The following is a 20,601-nucleotide window of genomic DNA, read 5'->3' as shown; positions in this document are numbered from 1 at the left end:
TTTATGATTATTTATAATTGTGTATTTAATGAAACAAAACAAAATAAAAACGAATTACAGTAAATAAGATGATATATTTTGTCATCATAGTCAATATAGTTTGTCAATTGATCATAAAATATAATACATTTTAATATTACGAATTATTAATAAAAAATCGAAAATTTTAACAATGAATGATCAATTTAAAATACTTGAGACCATTTAAAGAAAAGCATTTATTATTAATTTGGAACTCATGCTTGCCACAAATCAAAAGAAACATCTGTATCCACTTTATAGAAGCGCTAAAATATTGAAAAATTACCTCTATAATAATCACACACTTAATTTCAAACGCAACGCTAAATATATAATCGAAATTGAAAGGCATCGACAAAGTAAAAGGGCAAAGATTCCTTTCGATTCACGTTTTACATAAATATTTGCACTTAGTAGTGTAGTCAGTATATTTATTTTCCACTTTCCTTCCACTTTCCTGTTATCTTCAGACTCGCTTTCCCATGCATTGCGCAAGGCTACCAAGCTGAGTATGAATAACATCACTACACCGCCTAAATGGGGAGTGTACAATGCATTTGCCAATATTTATTTGTTTTTTTTTTCGAAATTGTATAAGTGGCTATTTATTTATCATTTTACAAATTATTTTAATGTTAAAATGAGAAATTTAGAAACGTTTTATATAAACATGCGATTTTATATAACAATCAATACAATAAAAATATTATTTACGTGTGTGAATAGATGATTGATGGCTTTTTACTCTTTCTCTAAATATATCCGTATTATATAGTAAAGAAAACACAGACGTCAGAAGAGTGATCTACATCCTAGCTGTTCGTATTAGTAATTAAGGAGCAAAGTATTGCTGGAGGGGTGAGGGAGACCCTCTCGACGTCTCGAGGTCTGATGCTAAACTTGCAACTTTATGACGTCGCTCATGACTATGAAGCATAAGATTATAGATATATCGCCGATGACTCATCTAGTATGACAATTTACCGAATCCATTGCTTCGAAATGTTATATATATAAAAGAAGTTCTCTATAGTGATTTGTCTTATTTTGAATGCCAAACATTTTGGCCGTTACTTCTTTCTTTCTTTAGATTTTGGCCTTGTTTCTTTAGATCTTTCAAAGTTGATGTTAGAAGATATATCGAAACTCAGGAGCTCTTTATTATCGGCGGTAGGTACAGATAAACATTGGAAAGGAAAAGTTATAGTGAACAGACACTGCAACTCATGGGCTAGCCGTCATAATTGTGAAATTACAACTCTTAACATAGAAAGTATAATAAATGCGCCTAAGGTATCATTTTATGTGATTTTAAAATATTTATTTATATGAATATGCAAATAAAGCCCATCATACAACAAATATACTACTAAAATTAAAAGCAACATTTATATTGATGCTGATGTTTATATAAACAACAATCACTAAACTAATTTAAGATAATTTAAAGATTTGTTTCTAATCCTGTCAAAATAGTTTGGAGATGTGTACAATATTTTGGTAACATTATTCACAAATACACAATCACTAAGAACTTTTTCCTACAAAACATGAACTATACAACATCTTAGATATTAACTTATGTACGCGTTCACATATTTTTGTAAGTTTGTTCAAAAACAATTTTAAGATACGGGATAAAAATTGAAATTCATTTATTTAATAAACATAGTCAACATGGTTCAGTCTTGAATATATTTTGTTCATTGTTACGTTAGTCTAACTTCTGTGAAACAGGCGTCACACACACGAACAGGCTTGGTGTTGCCAACTAAAGCGACTGTTTTTTCACTGCATGCTCCACAGAATATGTGACCACACCTTCGGCAATGATGCTGCAAGCGTACAATGGTATATTATAATCTAAATAAATAAAGTTTTAACAGAAAACAGAACAACGTTATAACGGCAATAAATGAGATAAAAATACATTAAGATTATATCTTATGAGTACTTTTATATAATAAGTGTCAGATTTATATATATTAATGATGTCCTGACCGATTTCGACCACAGCGGTTAGTCTCAAGAAAGTCTAGCCAACTGCAATCCGACGCGGCAATCTTTATATGCATACCTCTGAAAGCACTTAAAGCAATTGGTTCTGGGTTTTAGACGCAGGACCAATGGCTTTATTCGGTCGGGTTGCCATCTTCAAGGATTACGAGTGAGGAAAGAGATAGTGCACTTGTATTTACGCACACATCGGTCAGAAATACATCAAACCATATACTATTATATATGAAGAAGAGCACAAACGTATTTATCTACCTTTCTTCTGGCAATAGTAAATTCCTTAGCACAAGCAGCGCAAGCTACGGCGTCTTTGTCGCTCGTCCAATTTGGAGTGTCATCTGATGTTTTAGCTTCTTTCTCTAAAAGTTCTGCGAGCTGCAATTTATTCTCGCTAAGTGTCGCTCCAACTTCTTCTAAGGTTTTTTGAGCTTCGTTGTATTGGATTTTGAGTTGATGCTGTTCCTCTTGTAATGCCATATATTTCTGAAAAGTTTTAAACAATAACGTTACAAGTTCACATTCGTTAATAATTGTGGCTACAAAGTATTGCAATTTGTTTTTATTTGTTTTGTAAAAGACGATGCATTGTATTCGTAGTACACCTCTTCAAATTTTTACGTTATAGTAATAATTAAATAATTTTGCATTAACATAATATTTTGGCATTATTTAATATATTTGTAAAAAAATACCTGTCCGATAGTTTTAAGAGACTCCACTTCTTGAGTAAGGATAGATATTTTGTCGCGATCCCGCATCATAGATTCCTGTACAAATAATGTAAAAACCTTTTTAAAATAGGGTTAAATGGTTTTTATAGATATTTTTACAGGCTGAACTTTCACCCATGATACAATTTCAAGGTTATATTTTCACTATGTGAAACTGTATTGCTAAGGAGAAAATCGTCGAATATTGTTATGTCTGATTACGATCAATAAGTAGGCAATGTCAGAAATTTGAATCATGCTAAATAATAAAAATGAAATAATGTAAAGGACATTATATTGTTTATTAGAATCTGTCAAAAAAACGGCCGAATCAGTCATATCGTATTTTATAAATTAAATAATCGAAGGGAAACTTTATAGAAAATATGATATGTTACAAATAATGAAATTTGCTTTAAGCCTCAAGCTCAAGCTTCAAGCCTCGTTCATGCATTCGAAATTTTGTAGAGTTAAAGACAGGCCCAAGACATAGTGAAGTATAAAAAGTGTATGTATAATACCGTAAAGGACAAGGTATTTTAAAATGTGTAAAAACAAGGAAAAAAAAGATAGTGGTTAATTTGATATCGCAATGTCTTTGAATATTCTTCAATCAACAGCCAATCGTTGTCCACTGCTGAACATAGGCCTCTCCCAAGATGCGCCAAAGCTCCCTGTCCTCCGCCTTCCGCATCCAGTTGGTGCCCGCCACCTTCTTAAGGTCGTCGGTCCACCTGGCTGGAGGGCGCCCTACGCTGCGCTTGCCGATTCGCGGTCTCCACTCTAGGACTCGTCTGCTCCAACGGCCATCGGTCCTACGACATACGTGACCAGCCCACTGCCACTTCAGCCTGCTAATTTTGCAAGCTATGTCGGTGACTCCGGTTCTTTTCCGGATAATCTCATTTCTGATCTTATCCTTCAAAGATACTCCGAGCATAGCTCGCTCCATAGCACGCTGAGCGACTTTGAATTTGTGGACTAGTCCCGCAGTTAGTGTCCACGTTTCGGCACCGTATGTCATGGCAGGTAAGACGCATTGGTTGAAGACTTTCGTCTTCAAACATTGCGGTATAGACGACTTGAGGACTTGACGAAGGTTGCCAAATGCTGCCCATCCCAAGCGAATTCTTCGATCGGCTTCCTTCTCGAAGTTGTTCCTACCGACTTGTATTATCTGTCCTAGGTAGGTATATTCACTAACAACTTCGAGAGGTTTCCCCTCGACGTATATCGGTCCCGGCACGACATGCCTATTGAACATGACCTTGGTCTTGTCCAAGTTCATACCGAGACCGACACACCGGGAAGACTCGCCTAGGCTACGCAGCATTTCGGTGAGTTGTTCCAGCGACTCTGCTATGATGACGATATCGTCGGCAAATCGAAGGTGTGAGATGTACTCGCCGTTTACATTGACTCCATACCTAGTCCAATCCAGCGTTTTGAAAACGTCTTCCAACGCGTTGGTGAACAGTTTCGGGGATATTACATCCCCCTGTCTCACCCCTCTGCGCAGTTGGATCGCCTTCGTCTTACAGTCCTGGATGTGGACAGTCATTGTAGCGGCGTTGTACAGACATCTCAGTACCTCGATATATCTCCAATCGATATGACATCTCTGCAATGAGTCGAGCACTGCCCAGGTTTCGATGGAGTCGAAGGCTTTCTCGTAGTCCACAAATGCCATACACAGCGGCTGATTGTACTCTTCGGTCTTCTGCACAATCTGCCGAACAGTATGGATGTGGTCCACGGTGCTGTAGCCTGATCGAAAGCCGGCTTGCTCTGGGGGCTGGAACTCGTCAAGTCGTCTGGCGAGACGGTTCGTAACGACTCTTGAGAACAGCTTATACACGTGACTCAGGAGGGAGATTGGTCTGTAGTTTTTCAAGAGGGTTTTATCACCTTTCTTGAAAAACAGTACCACCTCACTCCCGCTCCACGTTTCCGGGGTCTTGCCATGTTGGATGACGGAATTAAAGAGGCTTGCTAGCTCTTTCAGGACCGGGGTCCCGCCTGCCTTAAGCAACTCTGTTGTGATTCCGTCATCTCCCGGAGCTTTGTTGTTTTTAAGCTGTTCTAGAGCCGCCCTAATCTCTCCTTGGTCAACGACCGGGAGCTCCTCGGAGTAATGGCGCATAAGAGGGGCGCGCTGGTCATCAATACTGATTCCCACGGGTTTATCCGATCTTGAAGAGAACAACTGCCCATAAAACCTCTCTACTTCTCCGATAATCTCAGGCCTAGAGGTAACGACCCCACCATTTTCAGTTTTAAGTTTTGTCAGACGCGGCCTCCCAAACTTGCGAGCGAACACTTTCGATCCGCGATTTTGCTCAATCGCAGCCATGATGGCACGGGTATTGGAGCGTCGGAGATCGCGTCGCGTCAGCGTTTTTATTGTTCGGTTTAAGGCCTTATCTGACAAAAACGATGGTAGTTCTCGTCGTTTTCTCATGAGCTCGAGTGTCTCAGCAGAGAGTTTTGGTGCGTTGTCTCTTCTCTGTGGCGGAAAACACTTGCGGGATGTGTTTTGCAGTATTTTGACCAGCGTGTCGGTTTTCTCATCAATGCTGCTTATGGTTTCCAACACGGTGAATTGATTTTGAAGTTCCATTTGGAACTTTTCGGAGCCTTGAGCAGCTTGGAGCATGGTAGGTCGGAGAGTAGACCTCATCATTCTCGATCTTTCGGCTTTTAAGTTGATATTTAGAGTGCCTCGAACCAAGCGGTGATCAATTCCGGTATTAAACCTGTTGATCACTGAAACATCTCTAAATATGTGCCTTTTATTCGAAATAATAAAGTCTATCTCGTTCCTTGTCACGTTATCGGGGCTTCGCCAGGTCCACCTCCTCTGAGGCTTCTTTTGAAAGAAAGAATTCATCAAAAAAAGCCCCTGCGCTTCGAGAAAGTTTACCAGCATTTGCTCCCTGTGATTTCTGCAGCCCAAGCCGTAAGGTCGGACTTTCGATTCACCGCTATCTTGTACTCCCACTTTAGCATTAAAGTCTCCCATAACAACATTGTAGTGGGCCCTCGAGGTGTCGTTGAGGGCCTTTGCGATGTCCTCGTACATCGCTTCGACCACATAATCAGAGTATGTCGAAGTTGGCGCATATACCTGTACAACCTTCAGGGAGTACCTGTCGGAAAGTTTTAGGACAAGGTACGCTACCCGGTTCGACACACTACTGATTTCCACAATGCTGCTAATGAGATCCTTTTTGACTAGAAAACCGACACCACCCTGGGAGAGGTTATCACCTTCGCGGAAGTAGAGTAAGTTACCGGACTCTAGAGTTATCGTGTCCTCCCCCTGTCTTCGGACTTCAGATAACCCCAGTATATGCCAGTTTATATGACTTAACTCTACTTCTAATTCGGCGAGGTGATGGTCCAGCCTCATCGAGCGTCCATTATACGTTGCCATTTTCAGTCGCTTTATACGGTAGCCTGCCGTGAACCGGTGATTCTTAGCACCCCCTGCCCTGCCGATACCGCGACCGCTACCTTGGTCGGGCCTAGCGGGCTTGCCGGTAACTGGGAGCCTTTTTTTGGGCGCATCTGCCATTTAGGGAGGGGTTTTCCCATACTCGCCGCGCTGGGCAGGCGTGTTGGCGAGCGCAGTAGGGAGTAAGATGTTTATGGGAGGGGGGACGCTGCTGCCCATCCCCCCTTTTCCCCGTCCCTCAGTCGCCTCTTACGACACCCACGGGATGAGATTGGGGGAGTACTATTCTAAGCCGGTACTCCACGGCAACCACGGCTTGAATATTCTTGTGCGTCATCAAATCGAAGGTGAAATTAACTCCATAGTGATATTTTATCACTTTTTATTATTTATAATAAGGATTGCACCATTAAGTCTGAATTTCCTAATACATTAAATTAGTAACTGTCTATCATGACTCAAACTCCAATTATAAAGAGTAAGTTATTACAGTAATAGACCCAATTGGCATACAAAAATATATCCTGTTATGGTTGGTTATATATGAAATGACTGCCTCGTTGGTCGGACCTCGGAGGTCCTGGGTTCAATTAAAAGTTATTGGGCTTTTCTGTCAGAAAGTTCTCAGTAGCAGCCCGGAGTCTGGAAGTTGGAAGTGTGTACACTCCCGTGCCTCAGAAAGCACATAAAGCCGTTGGTCCTGCGCCTGAACTCTTTTCGGTCGTGTCGGATTGCCGTCCCATCGGATTATGAGTGTTAGAGAATACAGAGTGCATCTGTGTTTGCGCACACACTTGTGCACTAAAATGTCTCCTGCGTTGTGGGCTAATTTACCAGCCGATATTTTTTTAATTAATCGTAAAATATTATTGTTTATAGGAAATTGGCAAATTAAAATCATTTCATAACTTATGCTTCTTTGACATATAAATTTGAAAGTACATTTAAAAATATTACCAAAATTATTATAAAGAGAAAAGTTCTTCAATGGTATTATGGATTACATAGATTTCGTCTGTTCTATATTTTGTTAATATTGATTATTACTTATAGATTTACTCTTCAAGTATTTTTTACCTGTAATGATACCCTCCATTCCCGTTCTATCCTAAGGTCGCTCTCCGCAGCTACAGCTCGAGTTTCAGCGGCAGCTGTCTTCTGACCAAGACACCTTGAACTTTCTTCTAAATTCTTTCGAGCTGATTTATCTTCCTGTAATCTATTATCCTATTATAGCCTAAAAACCTTATGTTGTATATAAACGAGTTTATAATCATTTGCATTGTTACATTTCTTTTGGCAAGTTCTCTTTTAAGTATGCTTAAAAAAAAAGAATAAAAAGAATAAATTTTTAAAAGCATTTTTTTTATCTTTTTGTCACTAATCTCATTATCCATAGTGAATAAAACTGATATTACGAAAATAGTTTTCTATAATATTATTATAAAAATTGTTACGGCTGGTTGTTAGTAAAAAAATATTAGTACAAGAAAACATGCAAACATAATTTAAAGTATGATAATGGCAAACCTGCACAATAAACATAAAATAAAAAAAAAAAAACAAGAAAACTGTGGTTTTTTAAATAAAATACGGTATGCGACTGAATATCATTTATTACAAAGAAGGCTTTACATAACTAGAGCTTTAAGATTACAAAACTATAAAAAAAAAACGACAAATATTTACGATTAATACATTTGGTTTTAATTGCTATTACAGATAAAACTTTATTGCGCATTATAATCAATAAGATATAATTTATTTTTAAAAAATTTAGTATAGAATACATTAATAATTGAGATCAATAAATAATATTATTTTCAAACAATACAAGTCTATGGATTTTATCACATGCATTGCTATATCTTTGAATATCATTTAAAAATATAAAACATCTAAGAATCTTTGTATTATCATCTAAAAATTTCCAGAATACATTGTTTTTCAAATTCTAAAGATCTTAAGAAATAATTCGTGTATCGATATAAGAATATGATTCGACAATACTATTCATTAAAGCTATGACAAAAAATATTACATGTCAATACCGATTATATATGGAAAAAAATATTTTTATAAATGACAATGTTTGATTTCAGTAAAAGTTAAATAAACCTAACATAAACTTAACATAATCCAATAAATATTATAACTAGTATTTTAATAATAAAAACCACAGCAAAGTCAAGCTAAAGCAACAGTAGCGCCTTGCCTTGTTCATTTTGTGGTCTATTATTTATCGAAAAATATATTTTATCAAAATATCGCTGTTTCATTGTGAGGGTTTGCCAATATCGAATAAATATCAAGATGTTTTTTTACAACTCCCAGCAAGCAGTGCATCGCTGACACCTAAGTGCGTTTCCGATAAATTGATATGTCAAGCAATACACGTTATTTCGAATGGGGTGATTGACTATTTCTGTCTTTGGATATAAAAATGTCGAAAATATATAAATTATTTTGTGAAATTCATTTGAAGTAGTAAAAAATCAACAAGATGTATGTAAGAATTAATAAACTCTGCCTTGGTCTAGAAATGGTGAAAAACGAGGTCTCGTACTTTTATATTTTAGGTGATACTTTATCAACGGTTTAACGTTTCATTTAGATTAACAAAAGTCAATTACCCCATTAAACATATAATTAAAGTAGGCACTGTTCGTCGAGCGATTTGAGGCTTAAGAAAACATATAAAACCTACTTCTCATCGAGCTGATGTATCGTGCTGCCCATTGACTCAGTCTTTGCTTCCAATTTGGCAATTAGCTCTGTTTTATGTTTCAAGGAACTTTCGCATTCCTAAAACAAAGCCGGTATTTACAACTCGGGTCTTGAAAAAGTTACAACGTTAGTAAGCATAAATGCGCATTTTACTAAGCGTAATTATGTTATATACTAAATGTCATCTGAGAATTAGATGGGTGCTGGTTAAGAAGGCTATTTATGATATTAAATTCAATGATATTATTTTTTTTATTCATATGTAGAATTTATGTAACCATTAGACGAATAAGTGTTAGTTATTATCATGAGAATCTATTCGCTAAGAGGAAACACCACCTCGTGGACTTTGTAAGAACGTTATTTACAATCATCTAAAAGGAACAATATCAATTTCCCGAGTGAGCTACGGATTTGTCAGTGATGTTAGTTTTACGGAATGGTGGTATTTCCTGCAGGTTTAGTTTTTTATTCGGTGGACCTTCGTCTTTCGACTTTGTACCCTTTTGGTGGCTACTATGTGCTTTAAGCATTTCTAATTTTTCTCCTAAATTATCATTAGAGGGCGACTTTAAAGCTTTGACTAAATCATGGTCCGGTCCTAGGAAGTGGTTATATTTTTCGAGGTTGTGAAGAATTTTGCCAATTTGCTCAGCTTTCCCTTGGAGCCTGGAGACCATTTCACCTTTCTGCGTCAGTTCCATTTCGCATTCCTTCCGTACGATAAATGCGGCATTGACGAATACAGCATTAAGTTAGTAATAAATATATTATGGCTAGCTAAATGTTAAAGCGTAACTCACTGACGACATATACTACTATACACTACAAATGTGCCGATAGAATGCGCTGGATCAAAAAACCTCAAAGGTACAGAAAATTGTACTGTATATTTACTATAGAGCAAACAAAAGAATGCATAACGGTCAAACGAAATGATATAAGGCGAAGAGGTAACGAAAATGCATGGGCGGGTAACAATAATTTGGCACCCACGCTGTGTAACAGACCTTCATGGGCCAATGACTTTAAATACAAAGATAATTTTCAATAACATAAACGATGTGCATATTAAATGACTTGCGGACTATTTCATAAAATCCTGCAAACGATATAATTGATTGGATATTTGAATGTAACTATAGAATATAAGTATGGACAATATGCATCACGAAGTCACAAATGATTTTATTATTATAATTAGTAGAAAATTGTACTTGAACAATTTTTAAATTTCGAATAAGAAGACAAACCAGATTTTTTAAAAGTTATAATAAAGTGGGTCACAACTAATTAATTTCTTTTAAGTACTACGTCAGCCTTTTTGTTTGGCTTGGTCAAGTAGTCACAGGTCCGCTCTTAACAAACACGAATAGCATTTGTTCGCAAACGTTATCAGAGATCATGTACAGTGAACCATGAAAAGGCTCAATGAAAACTTACAATCGGTTCAAGGTCATCGAAGTTTCTAGTTTTTTTTTTTTTTTTTTTTAATGCCAATTTGCGATAGTATTCTACTTTAAGCAAATTTGTTTCGTGAAACGTCTAGATATGAATTTGTATGTTTCGACTGTAAAGGGTACAAAATCACACACAAGCATGCCACACGTAAGCCTTACCTGCAACTTCTTGTACATTTCCAGGTTGATCAGTTTAATATCGTCCAACTGACGCCTCAGAGATATTATAGTGTCTTGCTTGTCGTGGATATCTTTTTCCAGCAGCTTCATAGCAACTTCCATTTCCGCTTTCAAGGATATCTGTTAATATATTTAAAAAAAAAGTAGTTAAGTAACTAGTAACCTTCATCTATAATGCTTTTCCTGTGTTATATGGTTAATTATAGACATAAATTAAGCACACGGATTTGAACAAGTATATATATATATATATATCTCTATATATATATATAATCTATTTGTTAAATATATATATATATATATTTAACAAATAGATTAAGAGGGTACTTAATCTCTTTGGTAAACATATTTATACGAGAATATGATTTTGGTTTGGCTGGTGTTTCTTTTTTTTTTTATTGTATTTGTGAGACCAACTAGAACGTATATAAACAGTAAATAGTATACTGACGATTAAATGTTTACAACTTAATAAATAATATTGTTTATTTAAGTTGTAAATGCATTATTGTTATTTCACTTAATAACATGTGTACTTTCAATTTTCGAGCATATTCACAACGTATTTCGTTAAGCATATGGTATAACAGTTTTCAAAACCCCATTTTTTTTAATGAAATTTTAATAATATTTTATAAATTTATAAATAATCGATTTATGCTTTGAATCATAATAGCGCAGTGTTTTAATTAAACGACTGAAGGTTTAGAAAGTTGATGTATAACAGAAGGCCAAACAAATCCATTTCTTAATATTTTTAATCTGTATTGTGACACAAGACCACACCAACACCCGACTATAAAAATATAATTTAAATACCTGCAAATCAAGTTCTTTCTGTAGCTCGGCGTTTTTCTTCCTTTCTTCCTCCAATATCTTACCAATTTCCGTTTCCTTCTCATTCTTAAATTTATCGGAAGTGTTACTCTTAACACTTCTCTTCTCCTAGAAGTCAACGATATACGTAAATATATTTTTTCTATATACATATAACACGTTTTCTACGTATAATTCATAATTTTATAAACTGTACTATAATCAGGTTTATAAAAAAAATGGTTTTGAAGTAATATGCTATGATATAAAATTATTAAATTATGTAATCACAACAGACGGTTAAAACACTAATTATTGTTTTAAATAAAAAAAACCCTTAACTTTCCTTTATTTTTTCAAAGAAAAATATTGAATATCAGTAAAAGCCTGTTAATGTCCCACTGCTGGGCTAAGGCCTCCTCTCCCTTTTGACGAGAAGGTTTGGAGCTTATTCCACCACGCTGTTCCAATGTGGGTTGGTAGAATACACATGTGGCAGAATTTCAGTGAAATTAGACACATGCAGGTTTCCTCACGATGTTTTCCTTCACCGTCAAGCACGAGATGAATTATAAACACAAATAAAGCACATTAAAATTCAGTTGTGCTTGCCGGGTTTTGAACCCTTGATCATCGGTTAAGATTCACGCGTTCTAACCACTAGGCCATCTCGGCTTTCTCGGATTTTTCTGACCAAATCATTGAATATGTAATAAATTAATGATAGTATTATTAAAAGATGCTATTTATTTTTACATACTAATATTAATATACAAATGTGTAAGTTAGTTTATTTGTTTTGCTTTCACGTCCTAACTCACAACAACTACACCTCGTAACTACTCAACATCCTGTCACCTTGTACTCAACAGTTCATCATGAAATTTTAGAAACAATTTGTCAGGGGTACATGGGATATCTAACCCGTGCCCACCAAGCCGCGGAAAGAAACTAGTATATAAAAAAAAATACATTAACACATTCGGATTAATAACTTATTTCTATTGAAACGATTTTTATTGTCGAACAAAAATAATCAAAGTTTGTTAGTGAAGTACACAATATTTTTGATGATGTCATGATGAAATAATGACACTAATATTTTAATATAGATGCGATAGCGCTAATGTATTAGAGGAAACCAATAATACCTGTACGCGTATCATTAAACTGCTGTCAAACCGGTTACGAATAAATAAAAACATTAATGTATTTAAAAACATCAATACATACAACACGCTTGTTTTAATGATAGTGTATATAAAAACATTAAAACTAGCGAGCAATAGGAAATTCGAACATAATTTAAAATAAAAGAATCAATTTCGCTTTATATCTGAACTAATAAAAAACCATTTAAATGTAATAAACATTCACGCAACACCTCTATAAGAATAAAATAAGCTCACCTCCTCCTCAGCTTGCATCTCCATCACTTTCATCCTGCTATCTTTGGTTATGTCCTGACCTGAACAAAATAAAAACGTACGTCTACATTTCGTTATAAATAAACATGTACACAAATAGACAGATCTCGAAATAGCTCACAGTTTTTCATCCAATACGTTTTCCTTTGACTCTTTGCTGTAGAATTGCCCATCGTTCGATAGCGCATAACGGTTTTTGTTAATATAATTATTATTTGGACAATATACCGACGTGCGGTGTTACCGGCATACTAATGCCCACTAAGCGATACAAAAGACAGTGAGTCATTGGAAGGTGTCTTATCTAATGCAGTCTCTAGTATTGCGAAGAATTTTCACACGAGTGTTTCAAGCTTATCGTTAGTATCGTATTAAATCTTCAATCCTCAAGTTTTATACAAATACAACAATGTTTTCAAAGCATTAACCGTATATTGTATAACTATTAATAAAAAAGTATAAAGCAATATGTGTATCGTTAGAATATTAAAGGGGAATTACCGAGAGCATGTTTAAGTTGATTGTTGTCTTCGACCAGTTGAATCATTGTGTTCTTGGCGATCGCCAAGTCCTCCTTCATCAGGGCGTTAGTTGTGGTCAAACTTTCCACTTTTGACTGAAGGTTCGCGACCGTAGCGCTATTATAAAATATCAAGACATTGTTACCTTTGCTAGATTAAAAAAATAATGTTAGTTTTATATAATTATAATTTAAATTCATATCTTTGGACATATATATTGTCTGTAGATAATAAAATATAATTTAGTTGCATAAAACGCAGTAATTAAAATAAATAAATTAAGAAATAACAACAAAAAAGAACAATTTAAACTAAAGTGAATGATTGTCAAAATATATAACTAAATTACAATTAAATATATATAAGTAATATTTTATTAATAATGAACTTAAACCAATAAGTTTTTTTTTTTAATTTGTATAAAATATTTTATTGTTACTAGCATTATATAAATGTTTGCAAAGTTTCACCTCAAGTGTTTGGGTTGAACTGGTTTCAAATAGTTTTTAGATCAAAGCATGCACAGGTGAATTTCAATAAAACTTGTTGTTAAAAGAATAAAAGAAAAAATTGCTAATTTTTTTATTTTTTTTTTAAATATGTACCTTATAATATAAAATTGTGTAACAGAGCAAAAGTCTACAAACTGTATCAGTAGTTTGGCAATATTTTTTAGCTATGTAACTTGTATGTTCTGTATAAATAAATTATAAAAAAAATATATAACAAACGCGCCTTTGTTGAACTCGTGTGAATTTTATAACAGTAACAATTGGGACTCACTTGAGGTGTCTATTCAACTCTTCGATGTAGTTCTTCTGGTCCAACATCGTGTTGATGTGGCGTTGTTTCGGTTCATTGTTACCATTACCGTTGCCGGACAAATCGTTTGACGAGTTACTGCCACGGAGATATAATGAGAAATCGATCACGCCTTGTTGACTATCCAAGTCTTCCTCCTAAAATATTTGATTTATAAGTAAATAAGAAAAACTAGTTACAATTTTGAAAAAAAAAAAAATCGTCTCCAAAACATTTTTCTCATTATTAATTTATTTTTTGAATAATCAGTAAAGTTAAAGAAAAAATAAATATTTATTTTAATTTAATGATATTATTTAATGTAATCTGACAAAACTATTAGATCGATTGATTGCTACAATTATTGTTTTGATTGACTCCTAAAACCTGTAGTAGTCAGACGGATGTTTGTTCTGGTTCGGATGGTTCTATTATGTAGAGTGTTTCCGGATCCGCTACAAATTCGTCAAGTGTAAGTTGTTTTAAAAACAAGAATCTGACGTTTATTACCTTAACACACAAATTGCAGTCAACAACGTTTAGACCGACTAATAATCCAGTAATAATCACAGCTTCCTCGTTTAACATTAATGCATGCGGTTCAAAATATTCTTCCAGAGTTTCTTCACGATGCTCTAATAAAATTCTGAGGTAATCCGCAAGTCTCTTTTGCATTAGTGCTAATCGAAGCCAAGCCCGCGCGCGTCCCATGGCAGTCCTTATTGTAAACAAATAAAAAAAAGTAGTATGTTTTTTTATTTGATATTAGTTTCTTTTATAAGTATTTTTTATTTCAATGACTTATATTTCAAACTAATGGGCCTAAAAAAATGTTTAGAAATCACCGATTGAAAAGCATATATAAATAAAGTAAACATTTTATTGCAACACAAATTAATAATTATAAACTTTATCTGAAATATGTTTGTCTATTTTTATTTAGATTAATTCGACTGTAAAAAATTGTGGGTGTGCATGTCGGTATGACGAAATAATGTGACATAGTACTAATCAATTAGCAACAATAACTAACACAACACAACAAAGATGGACATTTATATTATATTTGCATTAAAAAATGTCAATGTTAACTGTTTTAGGTTATTATGTAATACAATCTCACAATGAGTAGTTATTCTGCGCGTATGAACTCTATCGGCCTTGACTTTCACTGAGTAGACTTACTTGACAGTCGGCAAATCCCTGATACTGGCTGTTATGTCAGCTGCTTCCGGTGAATACTTCTCGACCATCTGAAGTATATCCCATAATTCCTTTTTCGGACCAAGAAGACCCTGTTTCAATAAATAAGTGTTAAATTATGTATATTTTTTAAATGTAGAACAATCTTTAAATGTTGTAGGCAACTAAAGTTACCTTCTTGGGTTTAAGTCCATGACGCATGACATGTTCGAGAACAATGAAGAAATGATGTAACGGCAAGTGGTCACTATCGAGCATCCGGCCAAAACGAAGAGATTGCTCAATCAACTCCTTCACAATTAGCTTCGAGATGTTCACGAGATTGCTGCGCTCTATCACTACGGGGTCTCGAGCTACAAGAAAATGTCGTAACTTATTATGTTAAATCTCAATAATTAACAAAAAAAAATATTATTTTATATTATCATATTTTAAGGTAATAAAAGTATTGACAGTTGATGCATTTGCTAGCTACATTTTGTATATTAATCGCAGTAACTGTTGCACTTTATAAGTATAATCTGTAATAAAAACTCGAAACTCAAATTACTTTATAAGAAACGCAATTATTACCCATTAAAGAATGCATCGGATCGTCCGGCGATGTTATGGCACCGTGATCAGATTGTCGAGTAAAAGAATCTTGCATTTCCATATCGTGCAATTCCTTTAAACAAAGCCACTCTCCATCGACAGAAACGCGAAAATTGCAAAGGTAAATTGTATCCTGCGCTCCGGCCATGTCGGCATCGGGATTATCGTCACCTTGTATTCGAGATGTTATGCCCAAATCAGGCAAGGGATCCACCCCATGCACCGCGGTTAGAGAACGCATAATAATGCAGCAAAAAAACTATGAAGCGAAACAATTAACACAAACGCGAAAATCTTGATTACTCTTTTATGTACATTTTCACCAGTTTTTAATAGTAATATTGATAATATACTACTATTATATCGTAGTAGTAACTGATTAGATATTATAGAAGATTATTTATTTTGATCACAAGAAAGCACCTCGAAGGATAATGTCACTCGAATGGTTTTTCCAGTGAGCTCAGAAAGTATATTGATTTCACACGAAGCATGTGTTGCGGAGAAAATCAATACTTCGTAACAGTGCTGCCATCTGTTTCAAAACGTAGACACCGTTTAATAAGAGAGTTCTAGGTTTCGTAGACCCAAATATAAATGCTGATTAATTTCAATTTCATACAGTGTGCTTTCCAGAGATGGATTTTTATTACGCATGCACGTTTATTTACTATTATTTGCCTCACATGCAACATTGTTTATTTATAAGAATAAACTTTATCTGAGTAATAAAATTAAATGTATTTTTTTTATTACAGAGGAAAAATAATAAGTGTTCATTATTTGATAAATTATTATTTTGCAGTGTCTGAATTCTCTCGAAGTTTATAATAATTTAAAAAACAGAGATCATTGTAAAAACATTATCAGTAAGATTATTTGGAGTATCACTTCACTTTGTATTATTCTTATATTATTTACATACCCTCATCATATTTTATAAGTTATATTCATTTAGATTGATTCTAATAACGATGATTATAGATATATTTATTGTGTTATTTCACAATAAGTATGTATAAATTTTACTGGTGGTAGGGCTTTGTGCAAGCTCGTCTGGGTAGGTACCACCCACTCATCAGATATTCTACCGCAAAACAGCAATACTTGATATTGTTGTGTTCCGGTTTGAAGGGTGAGTGAGCCAGTGTAATTACAGGCATAAGGGACATAAAATCTTAGTTCCCAAGGTTGGTGGCGCATTGGCTATAAGCGATGGTTGACATTTCTTACAAAGCCAATGTCTAAGGGCGTTTGGTGACCACTTACCATCAGGTGGCCCATATGCTCGTCCACCTTCCTATTCTATAAAAAAATAAAGTTAGTAGAGATGCAAGTTTTCGACAGCTTTTCTTGCCCTTCGAAAATGTATGATAGTAAATCGGGAAGGTAAACAATTGTTTATTTACCGATTGAATCATATTTAACATTTTAACTAAAATTTCATAGTAAGGTTTAAGTTATAAATACACAAGATCCACCGTCTGACACCACTACACATGCACACCCATATACACAATCATAATTTTGCTGAATGTCTTTTTAATTAATTTTGTATATGTAAATTGTATGTGGTGGTTTTACCGGGTGGTAGGGCTTTGTGCAAGCATGCCCGTCTAGGTAGGTACCACCTACTCATTGCATATTTTATCGCCAAATAGCAATAATTAGTATTGTTATTTACTGGCTTGAAGGGTGAGTGAGCCAGTGTAACTTCAGGCACTGGCCACAAAACATCTTAGCCAATCAATACCAAAATTCAGGATGCTCAAGACTATTCAGAACTAATACTTATTTAACAATAAACTTTATATAATTTCAAAGAAAGTTTTAAATTGTCCACTTAAGGATGCATTACTGCTATGAATAGTTTACTTATAAAGTTTTAAAAAGTTTTATGTTTAAAGTAATTTATATAACACAACTATAATCAGTAGTCTACTAAGGGTACAACATGTTTAGTGTGAAGATTCTTAAGATGTATTGACAATAATGAGCACTATTGGTTTTATATTTTATGTTAATCTTTGCAAATTGGAATGGAATTCTTATAAAGGGTGAGAAGCAATATTTAAAATTATACTTGTAGGGTAAGTATTTTTGTCTGGATAGGACAGGATAGGATAGGAGGCTTTAGCTATTGAAATCATAGCTACACACAGGTTGTCGTAACAAGTATCAAAAGGCATACTATTCAACTATTGCAACTTATTTCTCATAAATAGAGATTTATCAAAGGCTAAAATTATAACAGAAGCACTACAAGATTAAGAAATAAGTCTTCCACATAAATATAGCTTCACCATAGGTATGTATACAAAGTATTCTTATACAACACAATGTTATAGCAAAATAGCAATTACCGCTGTTTTAAGAAGTTTAGTTTTGTTCATGTCAGGTTTTTTTTTTTGACATAAAGCCCAGATGGCCTGGTGAATAAAACATGTGTAACTTATCTGAACGGCGTAGTTTCACTTGAATAAGCAAACAACAACATTTAAAAAAAAATTATAAATCAGTAAATATTTAGAATTTAGTTCATTTCTCCTTTCTCTAGCATCGTTTTTAAGTTAACATAATGTATGTTCAGAAATTGGTAATATAATAATCAGCCTACTTACATTTTGTACTATAAAAATACGACTTCTCTGGTCTGGATAACAATAGTTCCGGCCATTTATCCTCTCTATTCGATGATACCGATGGAGATCGTTCAAGGATCTGAGATTTAATTGATGTAGTTGAAGTAGCTGGGGATACTACAATGTGTTTATCTTTTGATGAGGCCATGACTAATATTATCTATTAATTATTATACGAAACATTTCTTTTTCTAAACAATTTTTTGACAATTGACGTGTCAAAGTGTCACTTATCGTTATCAGCAACTGTCAGTGTAACGGTGACATTAGAAATGTTGTTCATTAGGTGCATTTGTAAATATCATTAGGTACTAAAAATGTATACATTTATATTTATTAAGTACTTAATAAGTATATATACAAAACGAATTTCTAAATTGCTACTGAACAAAGAATTACGTGGATTGATGGCAATACTAGCTTACGAACGTGGCTTAACCTACGTGTTAGACTTAAGTGGCGTGGTCAGTAGGTAAGGTATAAAAAGTAGCCTATGTCCTTCCTTGAGGTTCAAACTTGCTTCGTACCAAAGTTACATTACTTAGATTATTTAGCCTATGTCCGAGCTATGACTATAAATTAATAATATAAAAGTTCCATATCAATCGGATTAATATTATTTGCCGACAAAAAAACAAAAAACTAACGAAACTTACCTTTATAATTATGGTATGACTTAATCATAGATATTAGATGCATTCTATTCTATTGGCGGAAGAGCAATCGAAACCTGAATTCATGAATTTGAATAGAACAAAAAAAAAGAAAGGCGACCTCCTGGCTAAACTCTTTGCCGATTACTTTGTGATCGATGATTGTAGTGCGCAGCCACCAACAATACCTTCATGTGCCCACACGATGCCTAACATCAAAATCAGGCAACGTGATGTGCGTGCGGAGCTGCAATCACTTGATATACGGAAAGCTAGCGGTCCTGATGGAATACCAGCCATTGTGCTGAAGAAGTGTGCGGCGGAGCTGTCTCCTGTGTTAACGCACCTGTTCCAACTTTCTCTCTCTTCGGGATGTGTGCCGGAGACTTGGAGAAGAAGAGGGATCGGTCTGACCCGGCAAATTATCGACCAATAGCTGTCACCTCAGTACTTTGTAAGGTGATGGAACGGATTGTAAACAACCAACTGATCCATTACCTAGAAGATCACTCTAATTAATGATCGTCAGTACGGGTTTCGACCAAAACGGTCCACAGGTGATCTTCTAGCGTACGTAACACACCTCTGGGGTGAAGCTATCGACAAGCATGGAGAATCGTTGGCTGTCAGCCTCGATATCTCCAAGGCTTTCGACAGGGTCTGGCACAGAAGTCTTCTCTCCAAGCTACCGGCATATGGTCTGCCTGCTCAGCTATGCACCTGGATTGCCAGCTTCCTACACAAGCGTAGCCTTCGTGTTTTAGTAGATGGTTGCGCTTCACAATTCTATGTAGTGAATGCTGGGGTCCCCCAGGGATGTGCTATCTCCCACACTCTTTCTTTTGCATATCAATGATATGCTCTCCCTTGGGAACATACATTGCTATGCAGATGATAGTACAGTGCATGTGGATACCACGGACGCGCAGTGGCTGAGCGGGCGGAAACTGAGGAGAGGCGGGAGAATCTTGTCATTGAACTCGATAGGACGTTAGAGCTCATCGCCAAATGGGGTTCTGATAATCTTGTTGAGTTTAATGCCAATAAAACACAGGTATGCGCTCTCACAGCGAAAAAGTCACCATTTTTCCCTTATCCCTCCCTCTGTGGCATACCGCTGATGATACAAAGCAAAATCGCCATGCTGGGGATGGACGTTCGCTGCGACCTTAGTCCAAGGGATTACATCGAGGCTATTATAAAAACAGCTTCACGGAAACTCGGAGTTCTGAACAAGGTGCGGCGTTTTTTCACGCCACATCAACTGTGCCTGTTATACAAAACACAGGTACGGTCTTGCGTTGAATATTGCTCGCACCTTTGGGATGGCTCCGCTAAGTACCTACTGGAGGCCTTGGACCGGTTGCAGCGAC

General features: G+C 35.3%; 1 protein-coding gene across 3 annotated transcripts; it reads right to left on the bottom strand.

Moving 5' to 3' along the window:
• Nucleotides 1-91: 91 nt before the first annotated feature.
• LOC126772623 (RUN and FYVE domain-containing protein 2) lies at nt 92-18,811 on the bottom strand. 3 transcript variants are annotated; one of them, XM_050493009.1, is made up of 14 exons: nt 15,913-16,382; nt 15,514-15,692; nt 15,322-15,431; nt 14,647-14,854; nt 14,119-14,294; nt 13,316-13,452; nt 12,797-12,855; nt 11,391-11,516; nt 10,551-10,691; nt 8,912-9,009; nt 7,282-7,423; nt 2,730-2,804; nt 2,293-2,520; nt 92-1,856 (listed from the first exon to the last, which is right to left on the bottom strand). In XM_050493009.1, the coding sequence occupies exons 1-14, from the start codon at nt 16,172-16,174 to the stop codon at nt 1,731-1,733; spliced, it is 2,067 nt and encodes a 688-aa protein (XP_050348966.1). In that variant the 5' UTR covers nt 16,175-16,382; the 3' UTR covers nt 92-1,730. The 3 variants fall into 3 exon arrangements, with proteins under 3 accessions (XP_050348966.1, XP_050348967.1, XP_050348968.1); XM_050493010.1 differs by lacking the exon at nt 15,913-16,382 and adding an exon at nt 18,555-18,811 and having other exon boundaries at nt 95-1,856; XM_050493011.1 differs by lacking the exons at nt 92-1,856; nt 2,293-2,520; nt 2,730-2,804; nt 7,282-7,423; nt 8,912-9,009 and adding an exon at nt 9,016-9,644 and having other exon boundaries at nt 15,913-16,397.
• Between the last annotated feature and the right edge of the window lie 1,790 nt (nt 18,812-20,601).

Source organism: Nymphalis io, chromosome 13, assembly GCF_905147045.1.
Source record: "Nymphalis io chromosome 13, ilAglIoxx1.1, whole genome shotgun sequence".
In the NCBI taxonomy this organism is placed as follows: domain Eukaryota; kingdom Metazoa; phylum Arthropoda; class Insecta; order Lepidoptera; family Nymphalidae; genus Nymphalis; species Nymphalis io.
This window is presented reverse-complemented; position numbering and strand designations above follow the sequence as displayed.